Below are 27651 nucleotides of genomic sequence, written 5' to 3'. Positions count from 1 at the left end.
CACTGTGACATTGCCATCCATCACGTGAAAGGCTGAAAGGTGCAACACCTGCAGCTTCCCCCACAGTGATGGATCAGCTTGACGAGGACGGTGATGGATCAAGCCAAGTCCAGACTGGGACACTTCTGGGTCGAGAAATGTGCAAATCCAGAGTGGCACATATATCCAGACACCATGAGATGAGGCAGATCAGACAATGAGCTGTGGGGACTTCACGGTCCCCATCTCTTGAATATTTAACAGGACATCACGTTATCATTGAGATTATTTAAAATGTACAACTTGTGTTGGATTTCATTGGTTATGAACATTCTACTACGAAATAAACACACTTTTCTGAGCGGTGCTGGCTGTGGTAGGTGTCAAGTTTGTAAAGCTGGTGTTTCTGTTTCAGCTCAGTTCGTCGGAACGGAACGCGTCGTGAAAAAGGCCTCGTGTCCCGGAGCTTATTCCGAGTTGTTCCCTCGCGAGCACGAAGCGGTAACGACCAACACGACACTCGTCCCGGTGACATAACGATCCGCCGAGCAGCGGGCGATGAGAACGCCGACGTTATGTCGCATCACCGTGGAGAAAACACCAGCAGCGGCAGAGGCGGCGGGCAGAGCTGCCGTTTCTCCTCCGCTCGTCCTCATCCAGCCCCCGGCTGCTAACATGTGCTCCCCGTCGGCAAGCCACGACGCTCCGCTCCGGTGTTCTTTTAACTCCGGAACGGAGGACACTGAACACAACGGCAGGAACAGGTTGGAGGGGAATCCGGCGAGCTGTGAGATAATCTCCTGTGGCATCGACCACATCTGTAAATGGAAACGCAAAAAACCCGCTTCGGAAATGGGAAAGCTCGGGTTTTTCTCACTCACCTCGTCGGTGAAATATGTATCCCGTGAGTTTCGGTCGATTCCTGGCCCGGTTCACAGGTGTATCTCGACGTTGAAATGTGTGTTTAGGAGTGAAATGCGCGGCGGTGCGGCTCGCTCCTTCTCCCTCTGCCTCCACTAGTATTTGGCTGTGACTCTGGGCGGAACTACTCGCTGCGGCGCAGGCAGCGCGGAGGAGCCAATAGGAGGAGGCGCTGCGGCCCACAGGCAGGAGCAGGAGGTCTCACTCCGCTCCCGGATCAGAGGACGGAACTCTGCCTCGCAGCACCGTGCCAGCATTAATGATCAACCCGGGGTCAGGTCAGACAGATAGTCCACTTCGGATCTGAACTCGGTCCCATCGTCACGACGGGAAGCGTCTTTTTAAAATGTCACACGAGTGCTTTAGAAAGTGGGCTTAACTGTACTCAAAAATCTGCAGGTCTGAGGGATGCCTTAACCATTGTATGTGTTATATGTAACAGATGTAATAACAGGCTTTGTTTGACAATATTTTCTGATGAAACCAAAGCAGAATCAAACATGGGCGGCAGAGCACACGCATAACATTATAACAGTGATCAACACTACTTATATCTGAAGCCACATAATAGTAATCCCAATCATCGAGCAGCAGCATTTCACTGACATTAATCTCCTGCAATCAAAATAGTCCGTCACAAAATATTGTCCCCTGGAAACAAAGCCTGCTCTTCCAACCACTGCACACTTCTGTTGTGAGGGTTGCATGTGTGCTGTGGATATTGATGTTGTGTTGTGACCCCTCTGGTTAATTGTGTTAATCTTTAGAAAAAATAAACTTTTTAGAAATCTACAAATCGAGAATTGGACATATTGAAACCAACAAAACTAATGAAACAAATCTAAAAACAAAATACTCATGTCTTCTCCTGATCATAGCTGCAGCAATACAGTTATACCTAGATCTGCACCTGCATACATGTAAGAAATTGAAATTTCGTAGGAAAGGTTATAAATGCATAATGTAAATTTTGAATTATAACACCGAACAGTACAGTTAAGCCTCATTTCGGGTTTGAGTCCAGTGAGGCCTTTCCCCATGTATGGATTGGTTTCCTCTGACAATCAAAAATAAAACTGTGTGTTTGAATCTCATTGGCTTCAATTTGCCCGTCAGTGTGAGATTGTCTCTCTCGCTGTATTTGTCATGACGGACTGGTGACCTGTAAAGTATGTAGCCTGCTCAAATCCACAGTCAGCAACTCTCAGGAGCGCCTGCAAACCAGATCCCACAAACCACCAAAATTATATAATGATGTGAAAAAAACTACTTGTGTGAGGTTTTCAGACCAGAGGCTCATCTTCCCACACTTTGAAAATCCCTGATTTGGGTCAAGAGATGTGAGTCTCCTCAACATACAAACAGGCTGATTGAAGTTCCTCTTGTAATATATTTTTCTTCCACCGTCTCCACATGATGTTGCCTCGAATTTGGAGATTAAAACCGATTACAATCCCATCAAATTTCTCTTCTCCAATCTGATTATGTAACCACGCAAATCGGCTACGCCATCAAAAAAAAAAAAAAAACTTATTACATCAAAGTATGCACGCAAGCCATTTCTCCTCTCTTTTGAAGGCATTTTTCTAGACAAATCTCACATTCTCCCTCCCCAGTGTTTTTTTTCTTCTTTGCTTCATGAGCAGCTGCAGTTTAGCATGTAAGTTAATGAGTCTTCCACCTCAGCAGAGAATTCTACAGTTCAGGGAACAGGAGCTCCTGTCTTCAGTCTGCAGACACTGCTGCCCTGAGAGTCGATCCGATTGTGTAAGATCAGCAGCGAATAAAGCAGGTTACATCAAACCATCAATGACGCAACTTCGGCATCACTGCGAAACAGGAAGAGGAGGGAAAACAGCAGAGAGCGTGTTCATAGTGATTAATAACAATGATAAGTTTATTTATGTACCAGGAAATCTGTTTGCATTGTCTTGACATTTCCCTGCTTCTAAGCCAGACACTTATACAGTACAGTGGCATACAATAACTGTATTTGGAACATTGTCAATAAAGGAGAACACATTTCAATGACATATTTACAAACAATCAAAATACTGTAAATGAACACATGAAACAGGAAAAAAAAAAGGAAAATAAATTCATAGGTTCTCTAAGTATTTGTCACTGACACGAGATGCAAAGGTAAATAAGAGACAAGTCCACGTTACAGATTTCAGTGAATAATAGGTCAAGTGCTACAGCAACAACAATGCCAAGAATAAACAGTATGAGCAACGGAAAGTGACGGAGAAACAAACCTGATACACGGATGACGACACTGTTAGGAAAGCAGTGCTTCAGCGTGAGACCCAGCACAAATCACATTTTGTTATCTTCTCTGAAGCCCAAAATAAGACGCCTTTGATGGCTGACGAGAATAGCTTCACAGTGTGGTTGCAAACAAACCCTTGAGTCGATCAGCAACTAAAGAAAAGGTGTGGCGGCTGCTTGTGCAGAACTGTTTTTCAAGTCGCCGTCCGTCTGCAGGTGCAGCATGAATCTGAGAACACGATGTCAGGACACACGAAAAAGAAAAAAAAAAATCGACTTTGGAACGGCAAAAACAAAAAAACACACGCTCAAAATGTGTTCGAAGAACTATTGCAAAGAGTGATGGTTCAGATACTCCATTGCAATTTGATTCTAAAGCTTCTGCCTGTAAAGCACTGTGTACGGAGAGACGGGTGACCTTAAGCAGGAGCTCGGACAAAAGGCATTCGATAGGTTTAGAGTTGCATGGGAACCACAGATGAGAAATCTGGTCCTAAGGATCTTCTCCTGCATTTACGAGGTTACTTTTTGTGTTTAATCCTGATTTTAAAGATGCTCACTTTCCACACGTGTTCATATGAATTACACACATGACACTAGGCTGGCTCCAGCATCGGATTCCACCACACAGAACCTTTCAACAGGGAGAAACAGCAGCAGAGGTCAGGTCAGGCAGAAAGTGCTGAGCCATCCAGGTCTTGGACTTGCAGTAATATTGTTATCTTTGCAGCCACAGACCAGCGAGCTCCTTCCACTGCACCGTTCCTTAGTGCGGCACGCACGCCGAGCCTGCCGCCGTTCTCTGGCGCCCTCATGTGGAGCTGTACAGGGCGATCTGTTGCACCTTGCCGAGCTGTGTCAGCAGCCGCTTCATGCGGTGTTTGAGCTGAGGGAGACGAGCCAGAGGCTCGGGAGGCTCCAGCTCTCCGGTGTAGTCCAGCCAGCTCTCCAGCACTGCAGAGACAACAGGGAAGAGAGTCAGGTCAGGGTATGTGATCCTCAGCTTGTTTTGGTCCGTACTGCTCCCGGACACACACCTTCTGTCATCTGAACAAAGGAAAACTTTCTCTTGCTGCAAAATCTCACAGCATCAAAGCAAAAGCCTTCACATTCAGTTTGCAACACTGAGTGGAGAGTTCAAGCTACTGTATTTTTATGGTGCTTCTCAGGCATCAAAGGTATTTTGTTTCTAAATAAAGAAAAACTGTAGGCGTCCTGTGACCACAGTAATCACTCCAATATTTAATCATCACAAATATAGACTTTCTAGATCTTTCCCTGCTCATTTTTTATTCCTCCCCCTCATCAGCCTTACCGTCCACTTCTCTCTCGATGAAGTCCAACCGGTGTGAGACCTCATCCTGCACTGCGTCGATGTGATCCAGCAGGTTGATCTGCCACTGCTGGTGCTGCTTGCTGTTGTCTGCTGTGTCTTCAGGGTCCCTCCTGCCCTCTTCTTTGATTTCAGTCTGAGCGTCAGAACAACCCAACAAAGCCTAGAGAGGTTCAGGTTTAATTAGATGCTGTACAGACCTAAATATAAATTCCACTTTTTAGCCAATTATCAAACTTTGTGCATGTAAGAGGGGCCATGCTTGGCTGTAACATTGCTCCAATATGCATACGTTGTTTGTTTACATTATTTTCAGACTGAAACTGACTAGATAAGAGCATTTTTGAGTCTGAGACTCACTGCTATGTGACAAATCTCACATTTTTGCTCTCCAGTTATAATAATTGATTCTTCACCTAAAATGTCAGAACCTGCTTTTATCTTTCAGTGTAACTGCCTTTTATTTCAGGACAGGATGCAAACCTTGTTACTGTTGGCTGCAGATTTGGGCCTGTTGGCCTCCAGCAGGCCCCCGTAGCGCTGCTCCCGCTCCAGCAGCTCCTCTGTGCTCCTCAGGCTGTCCTCCAGCTCGGAGCCCTGTCGGGTCTCCACCACCAGCCGCTGCTCCACCGCCGGGTAATACGCCCGGGGCTTCTGGTAGCAGTGCTCGCTGGTAATGTATGAGTCCTGGAAGGAAGGGAAGGGCGAGGAGGAGCAGGAGGAGGACGAGGTGGTGGCGGCCGTGGCGGCCCGGCTCAGCTTCTCCAGCGCGTTGGACATCAGAATCTCCCCTCGACTCATGTCCTCGTCGGGCGTCATGGGAGACGGAGCGGCGTAGCTCCCCCGGCACGACTCGGAGAACATCTGGGACCTCTCCAAATGCTTCCACGGCTGCCGCCACATCTGCAGGTCCGAGTGAGTGTTACTCCTGAAAGGCCAGAAGAGAGAAAATGAGAACATCCCGTAAAGCCAGTTCCACACAAGACAGCCCAGCTGGATAATTCAGGACTGTGGTTTCCTCTGTACTCACTGCAAGACGCTCATCTTGAGCTGCAGTCCGTTGAGGATCTCCACCACGTGGTGCACGTCCCCCAGCAGCTGGTGGGTGGTGGTAATCTTCTTGGCATTCTGGTGGGAGTAGTTCTCTTCCAGGAAGGACAGGCCGTACATGTGACCGTTGCTCAGCCACTCACGGTCGTACCAATAGCGCAGACTCTGCCTCTGACCTGAGAGGACAAACGGAAAACGGAAGGAAACCGGTTCAAAATGACGAATCTTATACATATTGTCAGCTGTCTATTTGAATCAGGTGAAAACGACAAGCTTCTTTTTTAAAAATGTTTCGAGGTAATAAACACACATATAGAGCAGTAGAGGACCAGAACAATCCTCCTACAATTCACAGTTCCACAGGCAGTGCTGTTCACTCGCTTTGATCCGGCACACCAGTCCACTCCTCCACTCTGGCACAATCAATTCTGCTGAATTCCACCCGCTAAAAACAGCCCTGCACAGTCATGCAGCTCTTTACTTCCACATTTAGTACAGCTCCTAAAAGCCTGTATTAATGTTGTTCTCATCGCTGCTAAAAAGGAAAGGTCAGCCGACCTATCGACAGCTTATTTTTAGTTTCACAAAACTCAAATGTGCAACAAAAAGGTCTGGTCATTACGGACTTATATAGAAATAATCAATCCTCTGATCCCCATTTCTTCTAAGTAGAATTCTATTCTGGGTCTGATTTGTGTTGTAAGACAGACCAAGTGGAAAAAACTGCACTGCAGGAAGAATAACGGTGACGTATGAAAAGATTAACCTGAGTAAACTTCAGATTTCACCATATAGACCTTAATATATTGTGCAATATAAAATAAAAGATCTCTGTTTGAGGATACATGTTCACAGGTGAATCAGAATTAACAGCACATCAATAGTTTAATGTTGCTATATAGGTGGATTAACAGCCAGTGTTTCTCACAGCTGACACTCTAATCGGAGTGAGGATATATAGAATAAGCTGTTATGTGAACAGAGCTGTTTATCGTCACAGTGACTGATGGTTCAGCTTAATTAAGACAGAAGCGTATCTAATTCACCACAGGAAATGAAAGCACAGAGCAGAAAGCAGGACAGCAATTACACAAATCGTTTAGAGTCGAATGTTAAACACTTCTTTTCATTTAAATGAAACAGCTGTCCAACTACGAGTTTATGCTCCCCCTGAACTACGGCTCGATATTTAGTCCAACGTATGATGAACTGAAAGTTTTAGAGAGAATGCTTTGGAACTGCCCCTGTGAGCTGGCCAAAGCTAAAATTTTACCGTTTTGTATTTCCATATTAAAGAAAAGAACTTGTATTAGAAAGCAACAACAGTATTGTTTTTAGTATGAAGGCGATCAATCACAGAATTTGTTTTTTTCATAAGTAGGGCCACACAGTATATCGCTAACTTATCTTCATGATATCAACATTTAAAATTTCCTGACTGAATGCCAATAAATTCAATGTTTCCACAAAGATTCCTTCATTATTTCAACATTAAATCACCCCTGGAGGCAGGAAGCCAGACGTTGGCAGCATAAACATTACTCTGTTGCTTGGTTCAAAACTAGTCCAAGTTGAAGAAAAAAAAAAATAAAGAGCATGAGAACAAATCCTTGAGCAGAAACACATCAACGTCACATTATCAATCACAAGTCATATCAAAATTGCAATACTTAGTGTTTTTATTGACTCATAAAGGGTTTAAATATTTCCATTTATACGTAAAATGTAAAATATAACCGTCTTTTTTCATGTTTTCTTCTCAACACAAAACTTGATTTTTTTTTTTTTTTTACCCTTCATAATTTTTCAATATCAAAAAATGTGACTGATGCAGGACGGCTTGGTTGAAGATGGGGGTGTGCTCCTCTCACCTGGGGGATCTCTGCAGATGTAGCAGGTGTATCGGTCCGGTACGTTGTCCTCCAGCAGCCCCATGCAGGTGCCGTGCTGCCAGCACAAGCACTCTTCACACTGACAACACAACAACAACAACCTGGCGTCACTGCTCTGTCACTCCACCCTCAGCCACCGAGACCCAACTACACCCCAGCAGCTCACCTGGATCATGAAGTCGTTCTCCTCCTCCACCTCACAGATACACCGGACGATCTCCTGCTCGTTGGTGTCCACGGCGCCGGAGTCCACGCTCAGCGGCGGCGTGGTCACGTCCAGGTCCGCCTCAAAGTCGTCATCGCTCCACCCGCAGCTGTCGGTGGACCAGTCGCTGATGCTGTCCTCGTCTGCGGGCAGCGGGGGTAAAGACGGGGAAAACTCTGTGACTGGGTTTCATGTCAGAACGCTCGGCTGGACTGCAACTATCTCACTCCACAGAATCTGTTCTTATGAATGGATTTCAAAGGATGTTTATGATTATGTGATGAAGCAAGCCATAGCAGCAGAGAGCAGCTCTGGATTCAATCAACCATGAGGTTACCAAACGGGTTTTCTGTGTGGCGAGCGACAAATTAAAATGATAATAAAAAAAAAAAAAAACAACAGTGGCATGATCGATTGAATCCAAAGACGACAGAAAAATGTCGGGAGAAGGAAGCGACTTAATGACACACACACACACAGACACAAATGAAAACTAAAGAGCGCACACAAACTGTCGCAGAAATACCCACCATCCACATGTATCTGCTCTGAGTAGCTGTATCCAGGCCTGCTGGGGTAGGCCTCGGGGTTGTGATTGTGTGAGGGGGGGTTTTGAGTGGCAAATTCAATTTGGACTGAAGACCCAATACAGAGATGTCAATATTCTCCTCACTACCTGTGTAGTCTGTTAATACAGGGAAGGGGGGGAAGCAGATGTAGAACAAAAACGTCAGCTTTGGTAATGCTCAACAAACACCCGTCAGGAGGTGATAAAACGCGGCACAACATACATTACGGACAAATGATATCACAGTCAGGGACAAGAAATGCCCGATTTCTCAATCAGTGGAGGACGGTCTAAAGGTAAGACAGTGGCGTGCATGCCAGACGCGCTCGTAGGAACACCAACCGTGATACCAAGAGCGTGGGATTTCTCTTTGGATCACTGAAATCTGGCTGCTCATCACTACCTCTCTCACATAAGAGTAACAGCAGGCCAACGACGGGCAGAAATCAGTAGGAGCTTTTCATTTTTTCTTTTTTTTTGATTGGCATAATTGAGCAAAGGGAGCCGGAAACAAATGTAGCACTTCTCCCACACACAGCGGCTCAGCCGCCACACCGACAGGAGTGAATGGAGCCGCTGATGCTTTTCGCAGGCGAGCCGTTTCCACAACGTCACAGCGAGTGCACATGCAGCGCAGCAGAAAGGTGATGCAGCTTCATGCCAGGAAACTGCTCCTTACCCGACTTGGACTTCTTTTTCTTCTTCTTCTTCTTTAGTTTAATGCGGAGGAAGTCCTTCTGTTTTGGTTTGTCTCTCAGTTTGTCTTTTACCGACCCTGAGGACCATGAGGAGACATTAGGAGCGTGAAGACACACCAGTTCGGCGAACACTGGAGGAGGTGCGCCGCGTAAAACATGAAGCTGAATCAACAGTGAAGCCGTCAGACTCGATGTCACACAATGAAATCTCTCTAATAAGGGACACCTTTATGCTGCATCATACTGACCAATGTCAAAGCCAGTCCGGTCTGAGTCCTTGTCCTGCAGCTGGCATCCATTTCTGTCCAACTGGTTCTCCTTGCTCTTCTCTCTCAGCAGCGCCCTCTGCTGATGGCCCTGAGCGTTGACCACAGGTGGGGCTGACGTGCGCCTGCCTGCAGCCTTCACCTCGCCACGGGGAGCGGCGGCAGCTCCAACCGAGTCTGAGAGAAACCACAGGAGGAATAGAGAAACCCGGCGCCCTCAAATTAAATGGAGGGTAGGCATACAAAACATTTCAGGGCTGTGACTAATTCAAATTAGTAGATAAACAGTTTGAAAATTAACTGATGAGAATCTTAATCTCTAATGAAACACAATGTTCAAAACATCTCCTGAGGCCTGAAATGATTTGTTTAGGCATCACTAACATTACAAATCCAAGCTATTGTTTAATTACAACAAAGAATTAAAGATCTAATCAAATTTTATTGATAAAGATCTTTTCATATTAAAAGAAACAAACGCAAAGTGCAAAATACCATCAAAACTTAATTCTTCAACTGAAGCTTGATGTTTCACCCTAAAAACAGCCCAAACCCTGCTGAGGCTGATTTTACACCAGGATAGTCCAGGTCTTGGTTCTCTTGGGTGGGTGGGGTTGGGATGGGGGACAATTTTCAAACCCTCATTTGGTTAATCTTGCTTTCACGCTGTACTTTTGAGAGCGGCCTGAATTGCTTGGAAGTCATACAATTACAACAGCAGCTCGCTTGGGGGCGCTGTCAACCAAAACCAACGCTGATGGAGAAGAAAACCGGCTCATTTGATTGGTCCGGACAAAACAGGAAGCCCCGCCCCAGTAGCAGACTAGTGACTAACCACAAACAACCACAAAATATAATGTTGTGACCATCTATTAAAGAGCGCCTGCACTTCCTCATCACTCCACAGCAAACACTTTCCTACTCTTTCTATGCGTCTGCTTCTTCTGACTCGCGCCGTTGGCTTCATCTGTTTTGCAAACCAAATGCATCCTGCTCCACGTCACGTCCTTTCACTACAGTTGTTGTGCAACTGGTGATGATCATATCATTTTGTTTAGGAAGCAGTCTAAAACATTTCCTTAGTCAATCAATTTCAGATAAAAGTGAAACTCACGCATTGAGGCAGAGATGGTGCGCCTCCTCTTGGAGCCGTCCAGCCCGGCGGCAGAGGACTGTTTATCGGAGGCCCTGGTCTGGACACTCCTCGGGGGGCTGCGCTCACCTTCCAGAGGCTGTTCCTCACCGTGGTAATATTTCATGTGGTAATGCAGCAGCTTGGCTTTACGGAATGACTTTGTGCAGCCGGGAGCGCTGCATTTGAAAGGGTTGTGGTCCAGGTTGATGGACAGGACAGGAGGAGGTTGGTTTTTAATCACTCTGTACACTGAGGGAGAAAAAAAATGAAAATGAGAGGCCTGTGTGAGGAAAACATGGTTGAAACTGAAAGTTATCTAAACAAGTGCTCGGATGTACTCACGAGGTTCTCTACTGAATCTGTTGGGGTTGTGGAAACCCTGCTTCCTCACCGCTTTCAAGGAAGAAAAGATCAATTAATTCTTGTAAACATACACACACACACACGCCGTCTTCACTACCCTGAGTGACACTTCAGTTAATTGACTATACACACACTTACGTTTCACGGGCTGCGGAGGGGGCGCGTTCGCAGCGGGCTGAGAGCTCTCTGATTGGACGCCGGGTTTGTGCTCCACGTCTCCATTGGACTCTGCAGTTGTCATAGTGACGGGCAGCGGCTCCGTCTGAGCGCGTAACTCAGTGTATGGCTTGGATGAGTCTGTGTATGGCTTGGTTACACTCTGCGCTGCTTCCATCTCTTCCTTCTTCACCTCTCCGTTGATGTGGCGCGAGCCCTCACTGTCCCCTTCGACCTTCACTCCGTTCGTGACTCCCGCGCAGTCCACTGCGTCCTTCAGCTTGTTCTGGTCTGGTGTGTCCACTTCCTGTTTGACGGCGGGCGTCGCCTCCAGCTCGCCGTTCGCCTTTTTGCTTTTCTCGTTCGCCACCGCGTCTTCGCGCTCCTCGTCCTCACTGTTGCTGTCGTCCTCCTGGTCAGACGTGCTGCGCCTGACTCGCTTGTTTTTTGGAGCCCCGTTCTCCTGAGGCCTCCTGTCTCTGCGGTTTGGGACCCGCCGGACCATGGTCCTGTCAGAGGACCGAGCCTTCCCTCCGCCGACGCTCCCCCTCTGGCAGCATAAGGAGGAGGAGGAAGAAGAAAACCGTTAGAGAGCCGCCTTTTCAATGTCAAACACACATCAACATTTAAAATCCATTAATTTCAGTTTACCTCTTTAATAAACGGCTTCACGTGCATCCCCTTCACAGTCTGAATGACGCCGTCGTAAAACTTCACCGTATAAGACGCTGTGGACAGAAAAACAAAGGCAACTTGATGCTAACCACCACAAGGATTCCAGCAGATTTTTATTTCAAAGCAGTCATGCTTGAAATGTTTGTAATGAAAGTGAGTTATTCCAACTTTCAGACAGATCTATCTTCATTGTTCCTCTTTGTTTTGCTAAGTGAAAGAGAAAGTCACATGTTGTTGCTTGATGCCACTCAACACCAGTTTCCTTTCAGAAAACAACTGTTGCAAGTAGGATTTTTCAGCCTAAGAAAAATCTCACTGAGATCACAACACTACAAAACCAGCGTATGGTTTTGATGTTGGCAGCATTTACTCTGAAATGACTGAAACTCACCATCTTTGTTGACAGAAAGGACCTTAGCAGGGTAGAAGCGGCAGTCGGACCAGCTGGCGAGGACCTTGTCATTCACGCGAAAGCCCTGGAAAATAAAAGGGACACGATCAACATACGGTCAGGTGGAGTGGCTGACAAAACCAACAATACTGGTAAACTGACACGGAGTAGAAACGATAGATACCATTTCACTTATCCAACTGTAAAAATTTGTCATTTTCTGGGCACTTTTCCCTCTCAGAAAGACAAAACATGCAGCGAAACAAAGGCGCTCTCTCTCTCTCTCTCTCTCTCACACACACACACACACACCAAACGCCCCAGGAATGAAAACGGCCTCATTAGCTTACGGGACTCGAAGCGTCATCATTCAGGCCCTGCCGTCTCAGTTGTACCCTTTCTACGGGTCTCAGGTAGGGACTCGTCCAGTCAAACCACTCATCGTATCGGTGGCTCCACTGCCGGTAATGGATTAACACTTTCTCATCCTCGTAGTCAATCTTCTCTATGTTGGCAGCATACCTACACAAGGACAATCAATCACGTGTGACTGGGAAGGAAGACAGAATAGTGATGGTGTTTCATTCATAAGTTATTTCCTTCTTTAGAACATAATGACAGAAGCCCGATGATGTGAATATGTAGCACGACGATGGGTCATGGCACGATGCGTAAGGGCAATGAAGGCAGAGCCAGACATACACGCAAGACTCTGTGTCTGATTTGTTCAATTACAGTTCAAATTTAAATGACGAGCTTAAATAAAAATGAGTTACTATGTTACTTGGATGTCTTATGTATTGATCTTTACATTTTTGTTATTGGAGTATTGAATTTAACCAATGAAAAGAAATATCTATTAGCTTAACCCAGTAAACCATGGCCATTTCGTATTTTTAAATCAAGTGCTTCATTTTACTATGAGAGAACTGAGGAAGTCGTGATCTGATATGAGAGTTACAGATGACAACTTCTGCTCTTCATTACAAATCCGTGTCAAAGTTCACTCTGGTGAACAGTCAAGAGCATGATCCCATTAACTGGCTGTTATTTAACAGCAGAAGAGCAGTGATGCAATCAGACATCCGAGTAGCTTTCCTTCACTCTCTCCTAACCGCGGGCCAGAAAGGAGGGGAACTTAATGTGCGAGAATGAGGGGAGTGGACAGCAACATGGATGGAGAGGAAGGAGTGAGCGAGGCCATGACTCACCAGTTTTTGAGGCTGTCTCTGGCCTCGAGCTGAGCTCCCACCTCAAATGTTATCCCTCTTCTGTTAGGGGGCGTCTTACTCATACTGCCCACATCAAGGCTCCCTTCCTGTACACACACATGTACACACACATGCAGGCACACCAATAAACACACTAATTAAAACAAACTGCTAAATATGAGCTTGACTGTGCAATGAGACAGATTAAAAAATAAACTATACAGGTACACTAAACACCAAAGTCTATAATCATTCTTGTGTCTGGTAAGAAACTAGTCCTCAGCATCTGAATAGTAGCATTGGATGGCAAGTAAGACACCCCCTCACTCCCTTTCCTTCAGTAGAACATTACTGTGCAAGCTGAGAGAAATTTTACAGACGCAAATATACACACACCCTGAAGAATGCATGTGTTGTAATGTGATGCAGCATTGTGTGCGGGCAGAAGGTGAGCCATGCCGTGCCCCTCAAATGGTGGTGGACATGTTCAGATGTTCAGCAGTCACTAATTACGGTTGCATGGGTGTCTTGAAATGATAAAAAGGGAAATAATATTTTTAACAGAGTGCAGGTGGTGGTGAAAAGGTAAGGGGGATGACAGCGGACATATTCTATCTTTTCACTGGAGGCTCCCACCCTTTCAGAGGGGAGGGAGGGATGCAGCAAGTGACTTCTGGCCTGATTTTATAGCAAATTCATGATTCTGTCTGAACTGGATCTAATGTGACTCGTCAAATACAGTCATTCCCTAAATGGATATGACAAAAGGGGGGCGGGCGATACGATCAGATGATAAAACGTCTTTATCCACCCGATAACGACGCTTCTTTTGTCATGCACACGATACAGACGACAGATTCACAGACGAACGAGGATTATAGCAAACTAAAAACGGGAGGAAAAAAAATCAAGCATAAGGGGGTCTTACAGTGGGCCGGGATGCCGCCGACTCCGTTCAGCATAGCGGATCCTGTCTGGAGGAGCTGGCTCCCACAAACCGGATATCTTCACACTACCCGGCCCACGTGTTTGCTGGTCAGCCGATCACACGCAGAGACACAATAGGAGACAATGCAACATTGCATCTTCAATATCCGCATGGTGCAAGTAGATTCCTGGCATTAAATAACCACGAAGTAACAATGTGGAGAATAAAAAAAAAAAAAAGAATATAAAAAAAAACCAAGGAGGTGGATTTTATGTATCCCGCACGAAATGCTACATGGAGGACGCTGACCTGCAAAGCTGAAACGGAGGATTCTGTGATGCCACATGAGTCGAGGAAGGCGCAGGAATTATTAGATTAAGGTGCGGTTGCGGCAAGCATGGCTTTTAAAGGTCGCTTTTACTGCAGGCTAATATTTTACTGGAATAAACAGGAAACGCGGACATTTTCCCAAGATGCGTTCAACGCGTGTTTAAAAAGGTTTTACCGGCCGGGTTATCTTCCAGCATAGAAAATGAGCTGAGTGTTTCTTATTGTTGGCCACTTCCACCTCACTCTGGCACTTTATTGTCCGGTGTTTTATAACCGGTACATACAGCGCGAGAACAACCGAGTCGTACGTCAGAGGACTAGGCTGGTCTGATTGGTCAAAACACCGCGAAGTGGGCGGGACGCACGCGTCTGATTGGTCGAGCCGCTGTCACTCATGGAGCTCTTCGGGGCCTCGCGCTGGGCCTACTTTTCAGACTTTCCTGCCGCGAGCGAGCGGCGTGGAAGCGCGACGTATCAAACTTCTCCACCGGGGAGGACCCCCACCCGCACACATGTCTCAAACACACTAGCACGAAGAACGCGGCCGGCCCCCCAAAACACGCCGGGGATTCACCAAACCCGAGCTCAAAACGAACTAGCCTAGCATTTTATAAGCGACTTCGTCACGTTTGTTTTGAACTCGCAGAGCCGACATGCGGCATCGCGCCGCTGATGCATCCACCGAGCGGGCCTCAGCCGCGGTGTTTGTGGGGAACTCCCGGCTCCGAAATGTCCAGGCCGGTTTCGCTCCGGGTCTCCTACCTGTTCTCCAGTCACTCGTTGTCCGGTTTAGGGGTAAAAAATGTGCAGCGTAATCCCTGAAAAGCACAGGCACCGCCGCCTCCGCCTGTCTGCTCCAGATCACGCAGTTGAATTTCTCCCCGCTGCCTTGCCTTCTCCACCGGCGCGCGCTGAGCGGCGCTGCAGTGCGCATGCGCAAAGGACGGAGCCGAGCCCTCGTGTGTGTAGCAAGACCCACATCCACAGGATCTGTCAGGACTTTTGGGTTATGGGCGCGATCTGCCGATTGCTCTGCACAAATAATGGATCCCTCATTAGGTTTAGGGTTAATTTACATACAAAATCCAGAAAATGTGCTTGATCGATAGATTGTGATAAATGCATAGTAATTTGTATTATTAAAATTTGCAGATAATGGAACCAGTATTTGTGTGTTAAATTGCTAGAACTATCTATCTATCTATCTATCTATCTATCTATCTATCTATCTATCTATCTATCTATCTATCTATCTATCTATCTATCCGAAATGTACCAGTCATTTCAAATGGTGGGTTGGCTTTAGGCTTTCAGTAAGCATTACAGAAATACCTGAAATACCAAGTAAGCCACATTACTCTAGAACTCGCTCAGAGTTCACTTTACCTCCATCCCGTTACTAAAGATAAACTCTCATCAATCAAGTGGGGAGACATTTCTCCTTTTTCAACTTTAAACTCGATCTCACCAGTTTTCAGAGTTCAGACAGTGAATAGCTACATTTCACAATTAAAAGTAAAGAACAGAACCTCCTTCACACAATTGCATCAGTTTTAAAAATGAAACAAAAAAATCTTTGCTCATATTCTCTAATGCTTTGAGGCTTTATGGATTCACTATCATTTAAAAGATTGAACTTTTTGTGTAGGGTGGTTTACTTGAAGCCAGCTGAAAAGATTTTTACTTTTTATGTGCAAGTATTGGCACCTGATGCTTTGAACTTTTGTCTTAGAATGATGATAGAAAGTGAAATAACAAAACTTTGGCTAAAAATAACTAGCCCTGGCTGTTCCAAATCTGCAGCTTTTCTGGCCAAAATAACCTTTTTAGGTATTTTTCCACTAAATGAAATTCATCTGGAGCCATTCAGCATGCTTAACATTCAATATGAATTTTAAATTGAATTCTGTTGACCAGAAAAGTTAAGAAAATCTAAAGCAGGAGTGTCAAACTCATTTTAGTTCAGGGGCCTCATAGCCCAGTTTCATCTTAAATGAATGACCTGTAAACATGTGCCATAATAATCTTTATAATTACACAAAAGCTTTTTCTTTGTTGTGGAACAGACTGTACATTTTTGAAAAAGTCTCTATTTTTTCCAAACTAAAACAATTAGTGTTGAGAATTGCTTTATGATGCAGCACTATAAAATACCTATAACTGCTGTATTTTTCAGCCTTTTCAATCCATGTTTTTCCAAACTCACCTTGACAGCTTTGACACCACTGGTAAATCAGTAGCAGTAAGGGAGCGATCTGTCCTGGTAGAATCACATACGTCTCAGCCTGGGTCTCAGTGTTGCATTATGTCCACGACTATAGACAATGCCGAGTTAAAAATTATGTGTTTTCTTGGTGGGTTTGTGGGCTGGACTGCAGATGTTTGCATGCCAGATTTGGTCCACTGGCCTTATGTTTGACACACCTGATCTAAAGATTAAATTTAACTGTGGCACAACCTCTCCTACCGGATCGCCATAACAGATCATGTTGACTGTTGGAGGTCAGATGCTTTGATAACCTCCAGCCCATTTCTGGCCCAATCAGTAGAAATTTGAAAGAATGCTGTACTTATTACTTATCCAAATTCGGCACATTCTTTGAGAGCTTATGTCAGACATCACACCTTCTCCTCTTTCTGCTCCATCCACGAGAGGCTTGAAAAAAACACAAGGCGATATATAAACAACTGAACAATCCTTTATTTCTGGACAGTCACTCCGTATTATGACAAGAAGGTTTGCAAACACACAGACACGCACATACATGGAGAGTGGTTTTAATCATTCCTATGTTCAAAAGGCAAGCGGTTACAGCAGAGAAATAACCAGTTAATTACAAAAACACACTTTTTTTATTGCTTTCTGCAGCAACAGTTAAACTTCACCCATAACCTCTTTTGTTAGCATACACTTGAGGAAAGTTATTACTATTTTACACACAGACCTTATGTACATCGGCAAAGCCTGAGGAGGCCACAGAAAACAAAAAAAAAAAGAAAAAAAAAAGCTGTATTTACATTCTCAAGATACACAACAGTTTGAACAATAGTCTGTTCACGGTACAGGGGATTGTGTCGGATCGATCAAATTTTCACACACCCGTTTATTTCGTAAGACCTGAGCAAAAACATACAGATGACAAAGAGAACACAGCTTAAGTCCAAACAGATAAGAGTATCATCAGTTGAATACCAGCCTCCCATGTTCCCGCAAAGTAACTGTAATCAGAATTATCACTCCCATCCAACTTCAGTTAAGAGTTTCAATGAGGAAAATCAAAGCACCACCATGTGCATTTGCTTCAGGTAATTCTCACCATCCATCAGAAAGACAATTTTTTTTTTTGCACACTTCTTCTCATTCCTGCTTTCACGTGTTTTTTTAATAATCATATTTCGTAAAATTAAATACGAGAAAACCACCTATCAGTACACCTATTACAAACAGCACAGGCGAGCTTATTAATAAGACAGTTACAATAGTTCTTTCACTTTACATAGTTTCAATTTTCTGTACACGATTAAAGGCTGTTTTCTTTTCTTCACACTCTGACATTCACACACACACAGGCACACACAAACACGCTTGAATGAAATCAGTGAGAGTAAAAATAAAGCAGAGCGTCAACACTACTGCCTTAATTTCCGTGTGTGCAAGTGTATATTTCTAAAGTAAATACTGCAGCACTCTCGCTTCGCACGGCCCAGTCGTCTGATGTAACTGAAGTAACACCCAGTCAGTAAGAAACAAAAGGGTGAGCCTGTTTTCACATGCAGCGGTTAGAAAATACAGTCATTAAAGTGAGCCGCTTTGAAAGCGGCCGTCGCCGGATTTTAGTATCAAAACGATAACATTTAAAGTAGCATGTTCTGTCTCTGAGTAACTAAGCAGGGGGGCTCAAAGTCCAGGCTGTTTTCACACTCCCTGGGTTGGAAGAGGTGTCATATCTCACCCCGACGGTTTCCAGTGTGCTCTGAACAGAGACAGTGTTTATGCATGATTGTAAATGTGTAACCATGGACCCGGCGGAGGTGCCGAGAGAGCACCCGAGTTCACACCACCCCCTCGATGAAGCTGGTGTCCAGGTGAACGATGAGCATTCGAAGGAAGGACATCTCCTTGCGCGTGTTCTCGAAGATGATCCGCGGGTCGTCGGACTGGCAGCGGAGGCAGTTGGGAGCCATCACCATGGCCAGGTTGTTCACGTCCATCTTGGTAATGGCGACATTGGACGGCTGAGCAAATACCTGGAAGTGATTTAGACACGAGGAGAGGGAGAGGAATGAGACACGGGCTGGAACTGGACCTGACTATGTTTCACATTCGGTTCTGAAAAAGGGTCTCGTGAGTCATCTTTAGATTATTCAGTTTAAATGTAAATGTACACAGGTTTTAGGAAGCTTATTTTACGAACCAAGTGTGATATTTAACATTTTAGTGCACAGACTGAATATATATTTTTTGGAGTTAGCTACAGGGTGTTAATCACTTTGCGTGTTGTTTACCTGCAGAAAGTGAATGAAGTAGCAGAGAACCAGCCTGTTGAGCTCAGGCAGAGACTGCACCACAGCAATGGCCGCCACTGGGTCGTCGCAGTTGCTGACGCACTGCTTGTAGAAGTTCATGGGGATGAGGGGCTCCTCCAGCTCACGATACCACAGTTTCATCAGAGAAGCTGAGCGAGAGGAAGCATTTCTTTAAAAACAACGCTTCACATATAAATGTGATTCATCAACAAATACCGGAAAAACCCTGATTCTCACCTGGAACGTTGGGGTCAGAGAGATTCTCCGGGATCCTCCACTGGTCCACCTGGAGCTTCAGTGCATTCACCTCATCGATGTCTCCTGGCACCCTGAGTAGACACAAACACCTACAGTTACACAAGTCAGCCACAAGGGGGCGCTCTCCTTCTACCGTACCTATTTTTTTCCATGGCCTATTCAAACCTATCACTGATACACACCCAACAGGCTGCAAATGTGGCCCGGTGACTGCGAGGACTCGGTTCTCCGTTTACAGAACTTGTTCAAACAAAACAAAGACGGGCTGAACGTAAGATTACCAAACACCACACTCTCCAGGAAAAGCAGTTTCACGGGGAGATCTGTGTAGAGTTCGTCTGATGAAGAGAAATTTTTGCTCTAAACAAGTCAAGATGCTACAGAATTAAATTTGCTGGGGGAGTGGGCCTACAAAAACACACAGTTGTGAAGCTCCCACATGCTTGTAAGCTTAAGCAGTTCTGTAAACATGTATCGCCAAGTATCAAATTAAACAGATCTGGTCTCAGGAGAGCAGCGGAGCTGTGTTTGTTCTGTCTGCTGTGTGTACTGTACACAGGGAGAGCCTACTTATAAAAATACAGGGCTACAGGAGACCACACACATTTGTTTATACACACTGTACATACAAAACGGCACACATACACACACATGTGCAGGACATATCTTTTAATTTCCTCGACTGCACCTCTCTCAGGCTGTGCAGGTCGAGGCATGTCGCTGTGCTGCGTGGGTCCGGCTTACCTGAAGATGCCCTCCGTCTGAGCCCCGCCCAGAGCCAGGACGTACTGGGAGAGCTGAACCTGCACCCAGGGCAGCTTCCTGTCTGGGAAGAGCTCGCTCTGCCGCTCCATCACTTCCTCCAGAGAGCTGCCGAAGAGGGAGGGGGTCACGATGGCCCGGCGGCTGTGGTCGATCTCTTCCAAGGTGGGCTTTCGTAGACCCTGAAGGGCGAGGCGGAGGGGAGATTTACTACTTGGTACGCTGAGGGCTACGATACTAATCATGGCTGTGAGCGCAGCTGTAGTATCATGACTGGGTCTGTGTTTACGTCTGTGACTACGACTCTGTCAGCATACCTGTAATTATGCATCTCTGGTAGCTCGGCTGACTCAGACAAGAACTGCGACTCTCAGACTGATGTGATTTATTTTTATCGTGTGGAGGTGAAATATTTTGATAGTGCATCTGAAAGCTCGACTCTTACCTTCTTGCCACCTGTGATCGCCACCTTCTGCAGCTTCCGATAGCAGAACTTGGCATATGTGCTGATGGGAAGACCTGACAGATGACAGAGGATTCAAATTCAGGACTGAAGAACAAAGGAAAACCCTACAAGAACCAGAATGCTCAAAGACCCCTGAGTAAAACCCTTAAGCGTGAGGCATTACTGAACAAACAAAATAATACATGACTTAAATTCTTTCCCACAAAGGGGACAAGCAGCTGTTTTTTTCCCACAGATGTCAAACAGGGTATGAGAGGCAGTGGTAATTGGAGAGACATGTTGACGGTGTGATTCTGGCATATGGGGATTAGAGCGGGCTCGGCTAAACTGTCAGGCTGGGGGAAGATTTACTGCTGTTAAACAAAAGCTTTGGAGACAGGATCCAGCCAACACATCCAACATTCAGGTGATTCACCAGCATGCACAGACGCAAAGGCCTCCGGAGAGAAAATAAAACGCGGGCCCTCCCCTCCTGCTACCTGCCCTAAGCTGCTATCGAAGGCCTCAGATCTTTTTATGAGGGGTGATGTGGTAAAAGATCATCAGAGACCAGAAGCATGATCCAATCTTTTTCTCAATGTGTCGGTTCAAATAAAAAAGAAAAAGAAAAAGAAAAACACAAGCTGATTGTTCAGTTTCATAACATCACATCATCTCCACCTTTGATTGCTGCAGTTACACAAAACAAAAATGAAATTCTCATGATGTCTACACCTCATCCTCTCGGTATCAGCTACCTGAACCACCACCAGATGGAAGGTTTTAATGTGACTTGAAGAAGCAAAGCACACTTCCCTTTAAGTTCCTGACTGAGTCCTGAGATTTATGGCAAACAGGTGACTCCCTTACTTGCTTACAAGTGCTGCTAATCTGACCACATCTGACTATAATTATGTCTCATTAGAGAGATCATACCAATAATTTGCCCTTGATCTTGGCCCCATTTCTCCCTCAGGCCCCCAACATGAAGCCTGTACTCTTACTGGGGGGAAAAGTAAAAGTGCACAGCCCCTCAGCTGCAGTGAGAAAAAGGGATCTGAACATGACTGGTGGTCTATATTTACATCAGGTTCGATGGCAAGAAAACAACAACAACCAGGCAACCAAAGCCCGGGAGAAAATATGAGCTCATTAGGAGCTTGAGTGCACTGTACCAGTCTGAACGGCACGACACCTGTCTGCTCATGGGCTGAGGCTAAACTTAACAACAACACGGAGCCATCAAAGGATGTTCTGTCTGGTGCTAGCTGTTGTTTATGAGGTGGTCCTCTAACCGACCCACGTCATGCCCAAAGCCTGAAGGAGTCTGTGACGCCACAGCAGGCTTTGGACTGGAGGCCTCCGATTCCCACGTGCAACTCCCACTCCTGCTGCTCACAGCTGCCTGTTGCTGTGCTCACAGACTGTGCGCTCGTTCCAGCTCCTCCATCCATCAAGTCAAACAGCAGCTCACTGTATTGTACTGTTTTACTGCCTGTTGGCGGTCATCGGGGTACTTCTCTCCAAAGAATTAGTCAGAGATATTCGGTAGGCTTTCTGACCTCTCAGTCAGCTGGAGCTTCCCCAACACAAAGCAAGACGTCTGACTCACTGAAGCGCGGCATGTGAGGCCGCCGCAGAGGCCCCGGCTGTGAGACCATCGGGTTCCTCTCTGCTGATATCATCATCAGAAGCGGCGGCGTGAGGCGGTCTAACGAGGACACGTGGCGATGAGCGGCGGCTCCGGCCAGAGAGACCACCGCAATGAGTCACACTGTGCTCCTTTGTGCGTGCACAGACCCTTCAGAAATTCTCATCCCACTTGTTTTTTATTTTTATCCAGCTGAGCTTTCTGTGAAACCCATTCATTGAGACTCCAAGTACATCAACATGCTCGCCGCTGACATACTGCACCACGCTCAGTTTTCCATCCCACTTGAAGTGGTCGCTCCACGGGGAGCGATACGTTTGATTTGTAATGGTGAGCACTGTTTTAAAACTCAAGTTTTCATGAGAATGAAAAAAGATCTTTGGGACTCCCTTGCATCTACATCAAGTCGTGTCCAGAAGATAAGCTCCAAGGAAACAACACGAATCAGTTGGGTTTTTTTTAAAGGAATATTTTGGACTGAAGTTCAGAAAGTGAGAGAGAGAGAGAGAGAGAAAAAAATCACCTTCTTCTTCATCTGTGTTCTGTTTTCGCTTCTTTCTGGACTTTGAGTTCTTCTTCAGCTTTAACTCCTGTTGTTCCAGGATGAACTGAGTCACTATGAAACAGAGGACAGCAAAGGTCAAATTCCTGGTGTTCAGTTACATAAACTCAGGGATAAGAGTAACACAATCATCATGAAGTGTGCTCAAAGTGATTGGAGTCAAAATATACATTGAAAAAGTGAAACATCAGAGAAGAAGAATATTTGTGTTTGACAAAGTAGAAGATTGAAAAATAGACTACAGAGCGAGTTACAGCAGAAAGAAAGGTGACCCACCGTCTTGCTCAGTCTGAGACTCACATTTCTTGTCGCTGGTGGGCTCCGTGTGTCTCTGGATGTAGCCTTCCAGGTAGCAGCGGAACTTGGGCGACGGGGCAAAGAAGGCCATGCTAACAGCCATCAGCTCCCAGCCGGCCGCCAGGCTCCTGGGGCTGGAGTTGCCCGTGGTCTGCCTCACCAGCTGCACGTACAGCTCGTCCCGCAGCCCCGGCATGTCCCAGCACTTGGTGACGATGAGCAGAGCGCAGTGGCGGCGGTCAAGGCGCGACGGCCGGTCTCCCATGTAGGCCTGCACGAGCTTGAACATCTCGCAGGCCTCCTTCCTGATGGCGCGGTTGCTGGTGACCAGCATGGGCTTCTTGATGGATCCACGGTTCCAGGACAGCATGTTGGCGATGGAGACGCGCCGCCGGAACAGTCCTTGCGTGTGCATGTTGAGGTGCTTGCTGGCCCAGTCCTCCATGCCCATGTCGGGAGGCGGGGGCTGCCGCAGGGTGGCGTAGGAGAGCTGGTAGGCAGATCCTCCCGCTCTTCCTCCTGTCCCATCACCTCCCTCTCTGCTGTCATGGCTGGCGGGGCGGTGGGGGCCCAGCGAGGCGGTCCGTCCGTCCACCATGCCTTTCTTCCTGCTCTCCAGCTGAGCCTGCAGCTCTAGGGTGCCCGCCTGCAGGAGAACAATAAGTGGACATGAGGCAGAGCAGAGCAGGAAGGAGGGTTGAGGAGATACAAGGGGGGGTGAGGCGAGAGAGCAGCAGAGGTACAGATCTGTGTGAGCACAGCTGCACTTCAACAGCGTGTCGCACTGAGAGCAGGGCTGCTTTCCGCCTACTGAGCTCCGCTCTGCTCTGCAGTGCTGGAACTGGAAGAGGGGAAACTGTTGCAAGATAGGCACATTCATTTCTTAACGCGAGAAAAGAATTCGAACGGGGGAAAAAAAACGCCTCATAAATCCCTGTGGACCCTGGCCTCAGCAGCAGGTGAGTGCCTAGTGGCACAACAGACCTTTACCCCGCGTCTCACTTCATACCAAGCTCCCCCCCACTGCAAACTCTAAACTATGCTACACACAAGAACTCCCTGTGATCCCTGAGGTTGGGTTTATGGCTGTAAAGAGCATCTCACATCCCTTAACGGGGACAGCCAGTAACCCAGGTATGCTCCACAGACAGCCAGCAATAACAGCCAACCCCGAGTCAAACTCAGAGCTCAAACCTACAAATGGAACATTAAATGCACTGACATGTCTTTTAGTCAAAGTCTAAAGTAATATAGACGTGATGAGTGCCAGAAGAACTGGACTTTAGATTTTGGTTTCTTAATCAAATGGAGCAGAGCTGAGGTTTGGCTCCACTGAGCTGTTGAAAACTGATGTTTTTTAAATGAGCGACGGAGGTCAGCTCCAGAAGATCAAATGCAACAACACCATAGATCAGATGTTAAACATAAGACATATGTGGTACAACTTCCACTTAAATTAAAGTAGCTTAAAAAAAGAAAAACTTACAGACACACCACCAAGCTGTGGTAATTTGGTCACACTATACATTCAAGACACAACAGTGTTACAGTGGAAAATGCTCATAAAACTAAAACCATTGACGGAAAATCGCTGAAGTTTCACTAGATGCTTTGAAAAGTTACTTCAAAGGTCTTTCAGCAAGAACAGAACATTCATGTCTGGAAAACAGAGTTGCGCCTACATAGAAAACCATAATCTTTGAGTGTGTGTGCGTGAGTGATATAACAGCAGGTCTGAAGAACATTCCAGGACAGACTTAGGGGGCCTGCTCAGTACTCCTTGGCTGCCGTGTAATATGCGAGATCGACGTTGGTACCAATAAGCCTCGGTACCAGCTTGCCACCCTCTTCCTCCACCTCAGCTCTCTGCCAATCCACAGCCATATGGGCCGCAGCGGCCCTCCTTCCTGACCAAAGGAAGCTATGTCCTCAATCTTTCTGGCTTGGCATGGGCCCCAGATGCCCAAGCACCGGGCTGGCATATGACTATACAGTACCTGCGGAGCAGGGCAGATGGACGGCGGTAAGAGGATGACAGCTATCGCTGGGACTGCAGCCATTACAGGCAGCCGTGTTCAGTTTGCTCACAGTCTAATGCTGTGCTGACGTTTAGGCACTCATGCCTGGAATGTAAGAGGCATTACTCGCAAAATGCATTTTTTTTTTTTTTCTCGCTTCTTCAAAGAGACAGATTAGCCTTCTTGTTTTTATCCCAGAGGTCCCTGTTGCATCAAACATTCATTATGATGGGGCAGAGGTGGAGCTGGGTGAATACTGAACTGTAATGTCGGGTGGTGTGGGACGTGATTCTGCAGCAAAGACGAGATTTGAAGATTAGAAATAGCAGATTATAAAACTGGCTCCACATGCTGCTCATTATATAAGCATTTGGGGAATCAAACAATTCTTTGATCCTGAATCATGTGCACCTTTTGTTCACGTCAGCATGTCAAGTTTAGCCATTGGCATGTGTCATGTGCATTTTAACACATTACCGATTCAACACATGAGCAAATCTGTTGGGCTGTTTTGGGTTTTTAGGCCTTCATTTGCTGCTATTGTGTGAGAAATATCTGTATTCAGCCAAACAATCTGTCCATTGTGCCACTCATAGCTCTCTAAGGAATAGAAACACTTGGCAATACAAAGGCAGCAGCTAAAAAGTCCCACTTACAAGCCATGCTTCATTTAAGCATGGTTATGCCTCATTTGATAGCGAGACTGAATTCTTCCCTAATCTGATAAAGAATCTGTGCAGATATCAGTCATCAGAGCTCAGCCAGACCAAACAAAAAAATATAATCCAAGCAAAACTGCTGAGGTAAACAGACCACACAAAAAAACAGGCACGGTTGAGCTCTTAATCAGCGAGGAGAGTACAAAAATATTGGATTAACTAAAATGTAATGTCTTTCAGTCTCTCTTTTGACATAAACAACAATTTCACTTCTCTCTTGTTGCTTCACATGCACATGTTGGGGGTGTGGTTACCTGAGAGGGTGGTCCTGGGGTCTCTGGTGAAGACAGGCTGGCTTGGCTATTTACACTCATCTCCAAGGTGTCCACCTTTTCATAGGTCCTTTTTTGCCTTCCTGGTATGTCCAGCGGCGTCAGGGCAGGGTTGCCATAGTTGCTTGCACCTTTCAGTGACCGGACAGCGCCGCTGAGGTCTTCCCGTGACGCGCATCTACCTGCCGAGCCCGCGCCCCCTCCGCCGTACCACCTCAGCGAGTCTGCGGGGGAGCGCGTCCGAGGAAGAACACTCCTCTCCGCCATCTCTGGATCCAGTCCCGCTCTCACTTCCCTCATGGTGTTGGAGCGACTCACCACCTCCCTCATCTCGGCCATCAACCTCTCATTGAGGGCGCACAGCTCCCCGCTGCTGCCTACTGACCCGGGCCGGCCTCCTGCGCCTCCACCGGCCCCCACCCTCCGCCTGTTCTTTCTTCTCAGACTCGGGGACGGGCCGGTGGAGTAACCAGAATCTTGATAGTTGGCTGTAGCCTGTGGGGTCGAAGAGGGGAAGTCCTGAGAGGCCTGGCTGCTCTGCCTGCTGTGCCGTGCCTCCATGGCACGCTGCACAGTGGCCTCAAGGACCCGCCAGTTTTGTTTCTTGTCCAATGAACTTGGGCCTGCAGTGCCTGGATCCCTGTCCCTCAGCTGGCCTCGAGTCTGCTGCAAAGAGTGGGTTTGGGGCTGGGGATGAGGTTGAGGTTGTGTCAGGACAGGCTCCTGCCTGGAGGTAGGGGAGGGGGCGCGGGTGGGCACGGGGGAGCCGGACAGATGCCCTTGTTTGGGGTCCACGTTGATCATGTGCTTGATGCACTCCAGACCAGCTGGGCTGTAGTCGGAGGACGAAGGGTTCCTCCTGTGTCTGGATCCCAGGTGAGATGATCCAGGGTGCTGCAGGTGTCGGGGTTTTTGCAGACTCTGAGTAGGTGTTAAGCGAGACAGCGGCTGTCCGTTGTACAGGTGCGCTCCCTCTACCTCCATGTCTGTCGGAGGCTCATCGTATATGGGACTGTCTGAAACGGGTTCATCATAGATCGGGGCAGTGCAACCGTACTGAGGGGAGATGGGGCGCGGTGTGCTGGTCTGTGACCTGTGAAGGAGAGGACTTGGGTGGCTGGCGTCCGTGGTCACCAGACAAAAGCTGCCATTGCTGGCTTTTCTCAGGTGATGGGCCTGACGCATGTCACCTGACATTTTGCCAGAGGGGGCAGTTTTATATCCCTGGGTAGAATTTAAATGTCCTCCTTGGGCCTTGCTGCAGGAAGGGTGCAGGGTGAAGGTGTTGGCTTTGCTTTGGGGACCGTGCTGGAGGTGGTGGTGCTGCTGCTGCTGCTGCTGCTGCAATGCTGCAGTGGGCTGGTTACGGCTCATGCTGTTCACCTTCACCAACATGGCTGCCTTAGATCCTGGCACTGGCTGCCATCTTTGGGAGGCATCCCTGTAACAGAAAAAAACACAAGCAGTATGAGATCTGGCTTCAGTCCAACACCAAAGTTCTGCACACATGAAGTTCAAATAAACGCCTAAAAGTCAACAGACAGCTTCATAAAAGTCCCATCATCACATGCAATCAAACACAGGCACAGAGCCACTGGCTGCTTTTCATCTGTTCTCAAACATCCAAGGCAGAAAGGGCTGGGCTGGGAAAAATCAGCTGCAATCCACAAATTCCTTTCCAAACTGACCTCCAAACACTTCACTCCATTTTTAGTCTGGCGGTCATAATAACGTTGTTGAAGCAATGAGACAATAACTGCTCTGTGTG

At 46.8% G+C, this 27651-nt stretch overlaps 3 protein-coding genes across 6 annotated transcripts in view; all 3 read right to left on the bottom strand.

Annotated features, from left to right (window-relative positions):
* ndrg3a (ndrg family member 3a) overlaps nt 1-1014 on the bottom strand; it is a 36616-nt gene extending 35602 nt beyond the window's left edge. For both annotated transcript variants that reach the window (XM_030091298.1, XM_030091300.1), the window contains exon 1: nt 861-1014. The gene's annotated coding sequence lies outside the window, so the exon portion shown is untranslated. The remainder of the gene's footprint in view (nt 1-860) is intronic.
* A 1755-nt stretch (nt 1015-2769) lies between these two features.
* Nucleotides 2770-15293, bottom strand: phf20a (PHD finger protein 20, a). Its single transcript, XM_030092716.1, is given in 18 exon segments — nt 2770-4125; nt 4487-4667; nt 4988-5432; nt 5535-5730; nt 7426-7525; nt 7613-7794; nt 8182-8256; nt 8259-8336; nt 8899-8994; nt 9166-9360; nt 10298-10567; nt 10661-10711; nt 10820-11387; nt 11489-11565; nt 11904-11988; nt 12254-12425; nt 13115-13221; nt 15135-15293. Coding segments are annotated over 17 exon segments (2997 nt in total). The 5' UTR covers nt 13198-13221; nt 15135-15293; the 3' UTR covers nt 2770-3982.
* Nucleotides 15294-17053: 1760 nt separating this feature from the next.
* The window catches only part of arhgap46a (Rho GTPase activating protein 46a), a 30875-nt gene continuing 20277 nt past the window's right edge, over nt 17054-27651 (bottom strand). For 2 of the 3 annotated variants that reach the window (XM_030092713.1, XM_030092715.1), the window contains 8 exons: nt 25866-27324; nt 22854-23520; nt 22539-22631; nt 20365-20438; nt 19902-20101; nt 19137-19228; nt 18879-19048; nt 17054-18620 (listed from right to left, as the gene is read on the bottom strand). In XM_030092713.1, the coding sequence (XP_029948573.1) occupies nt 18426-18620; nt 18879-19048; nt 19137-19228; nt 19902-20101; nt 20365-20438; nt 22539-22631; nt 22854-23520; nt 25866-27324 (2950 nt within the window). In that variant the 3' untranslated portion in view covers nt 17054-18425. The remainder of the gene's footprint in view (nt 18621-18878; nt 19049-19136; nt 19229-19901; nt 20102-20364; nt 20439-22538; nt 22632-22853; nt 23521-25865; nt 27325-27651) is intronic. The other variant, XM_030092714.1, reaches the window with a different exon arrangement.

The sequence above is a fragment of the Salarias fasciatus genome, chromosome 5 (genome assembly GCF_902148845.1).
Source record: "Salarias fasciatus chromosome 5, fSalaFa1.1, whole genome shotgun sequence".
Lineage (NCBI taxonomy): Eukaryota > Metazoa > Chordata > Actinopteri > Blenniiformes > Blenniidae > Salarias > Salarias fasciatus.
This window is presented reverse-complemented; position numbering and strand designations above follow the sequence as displayed.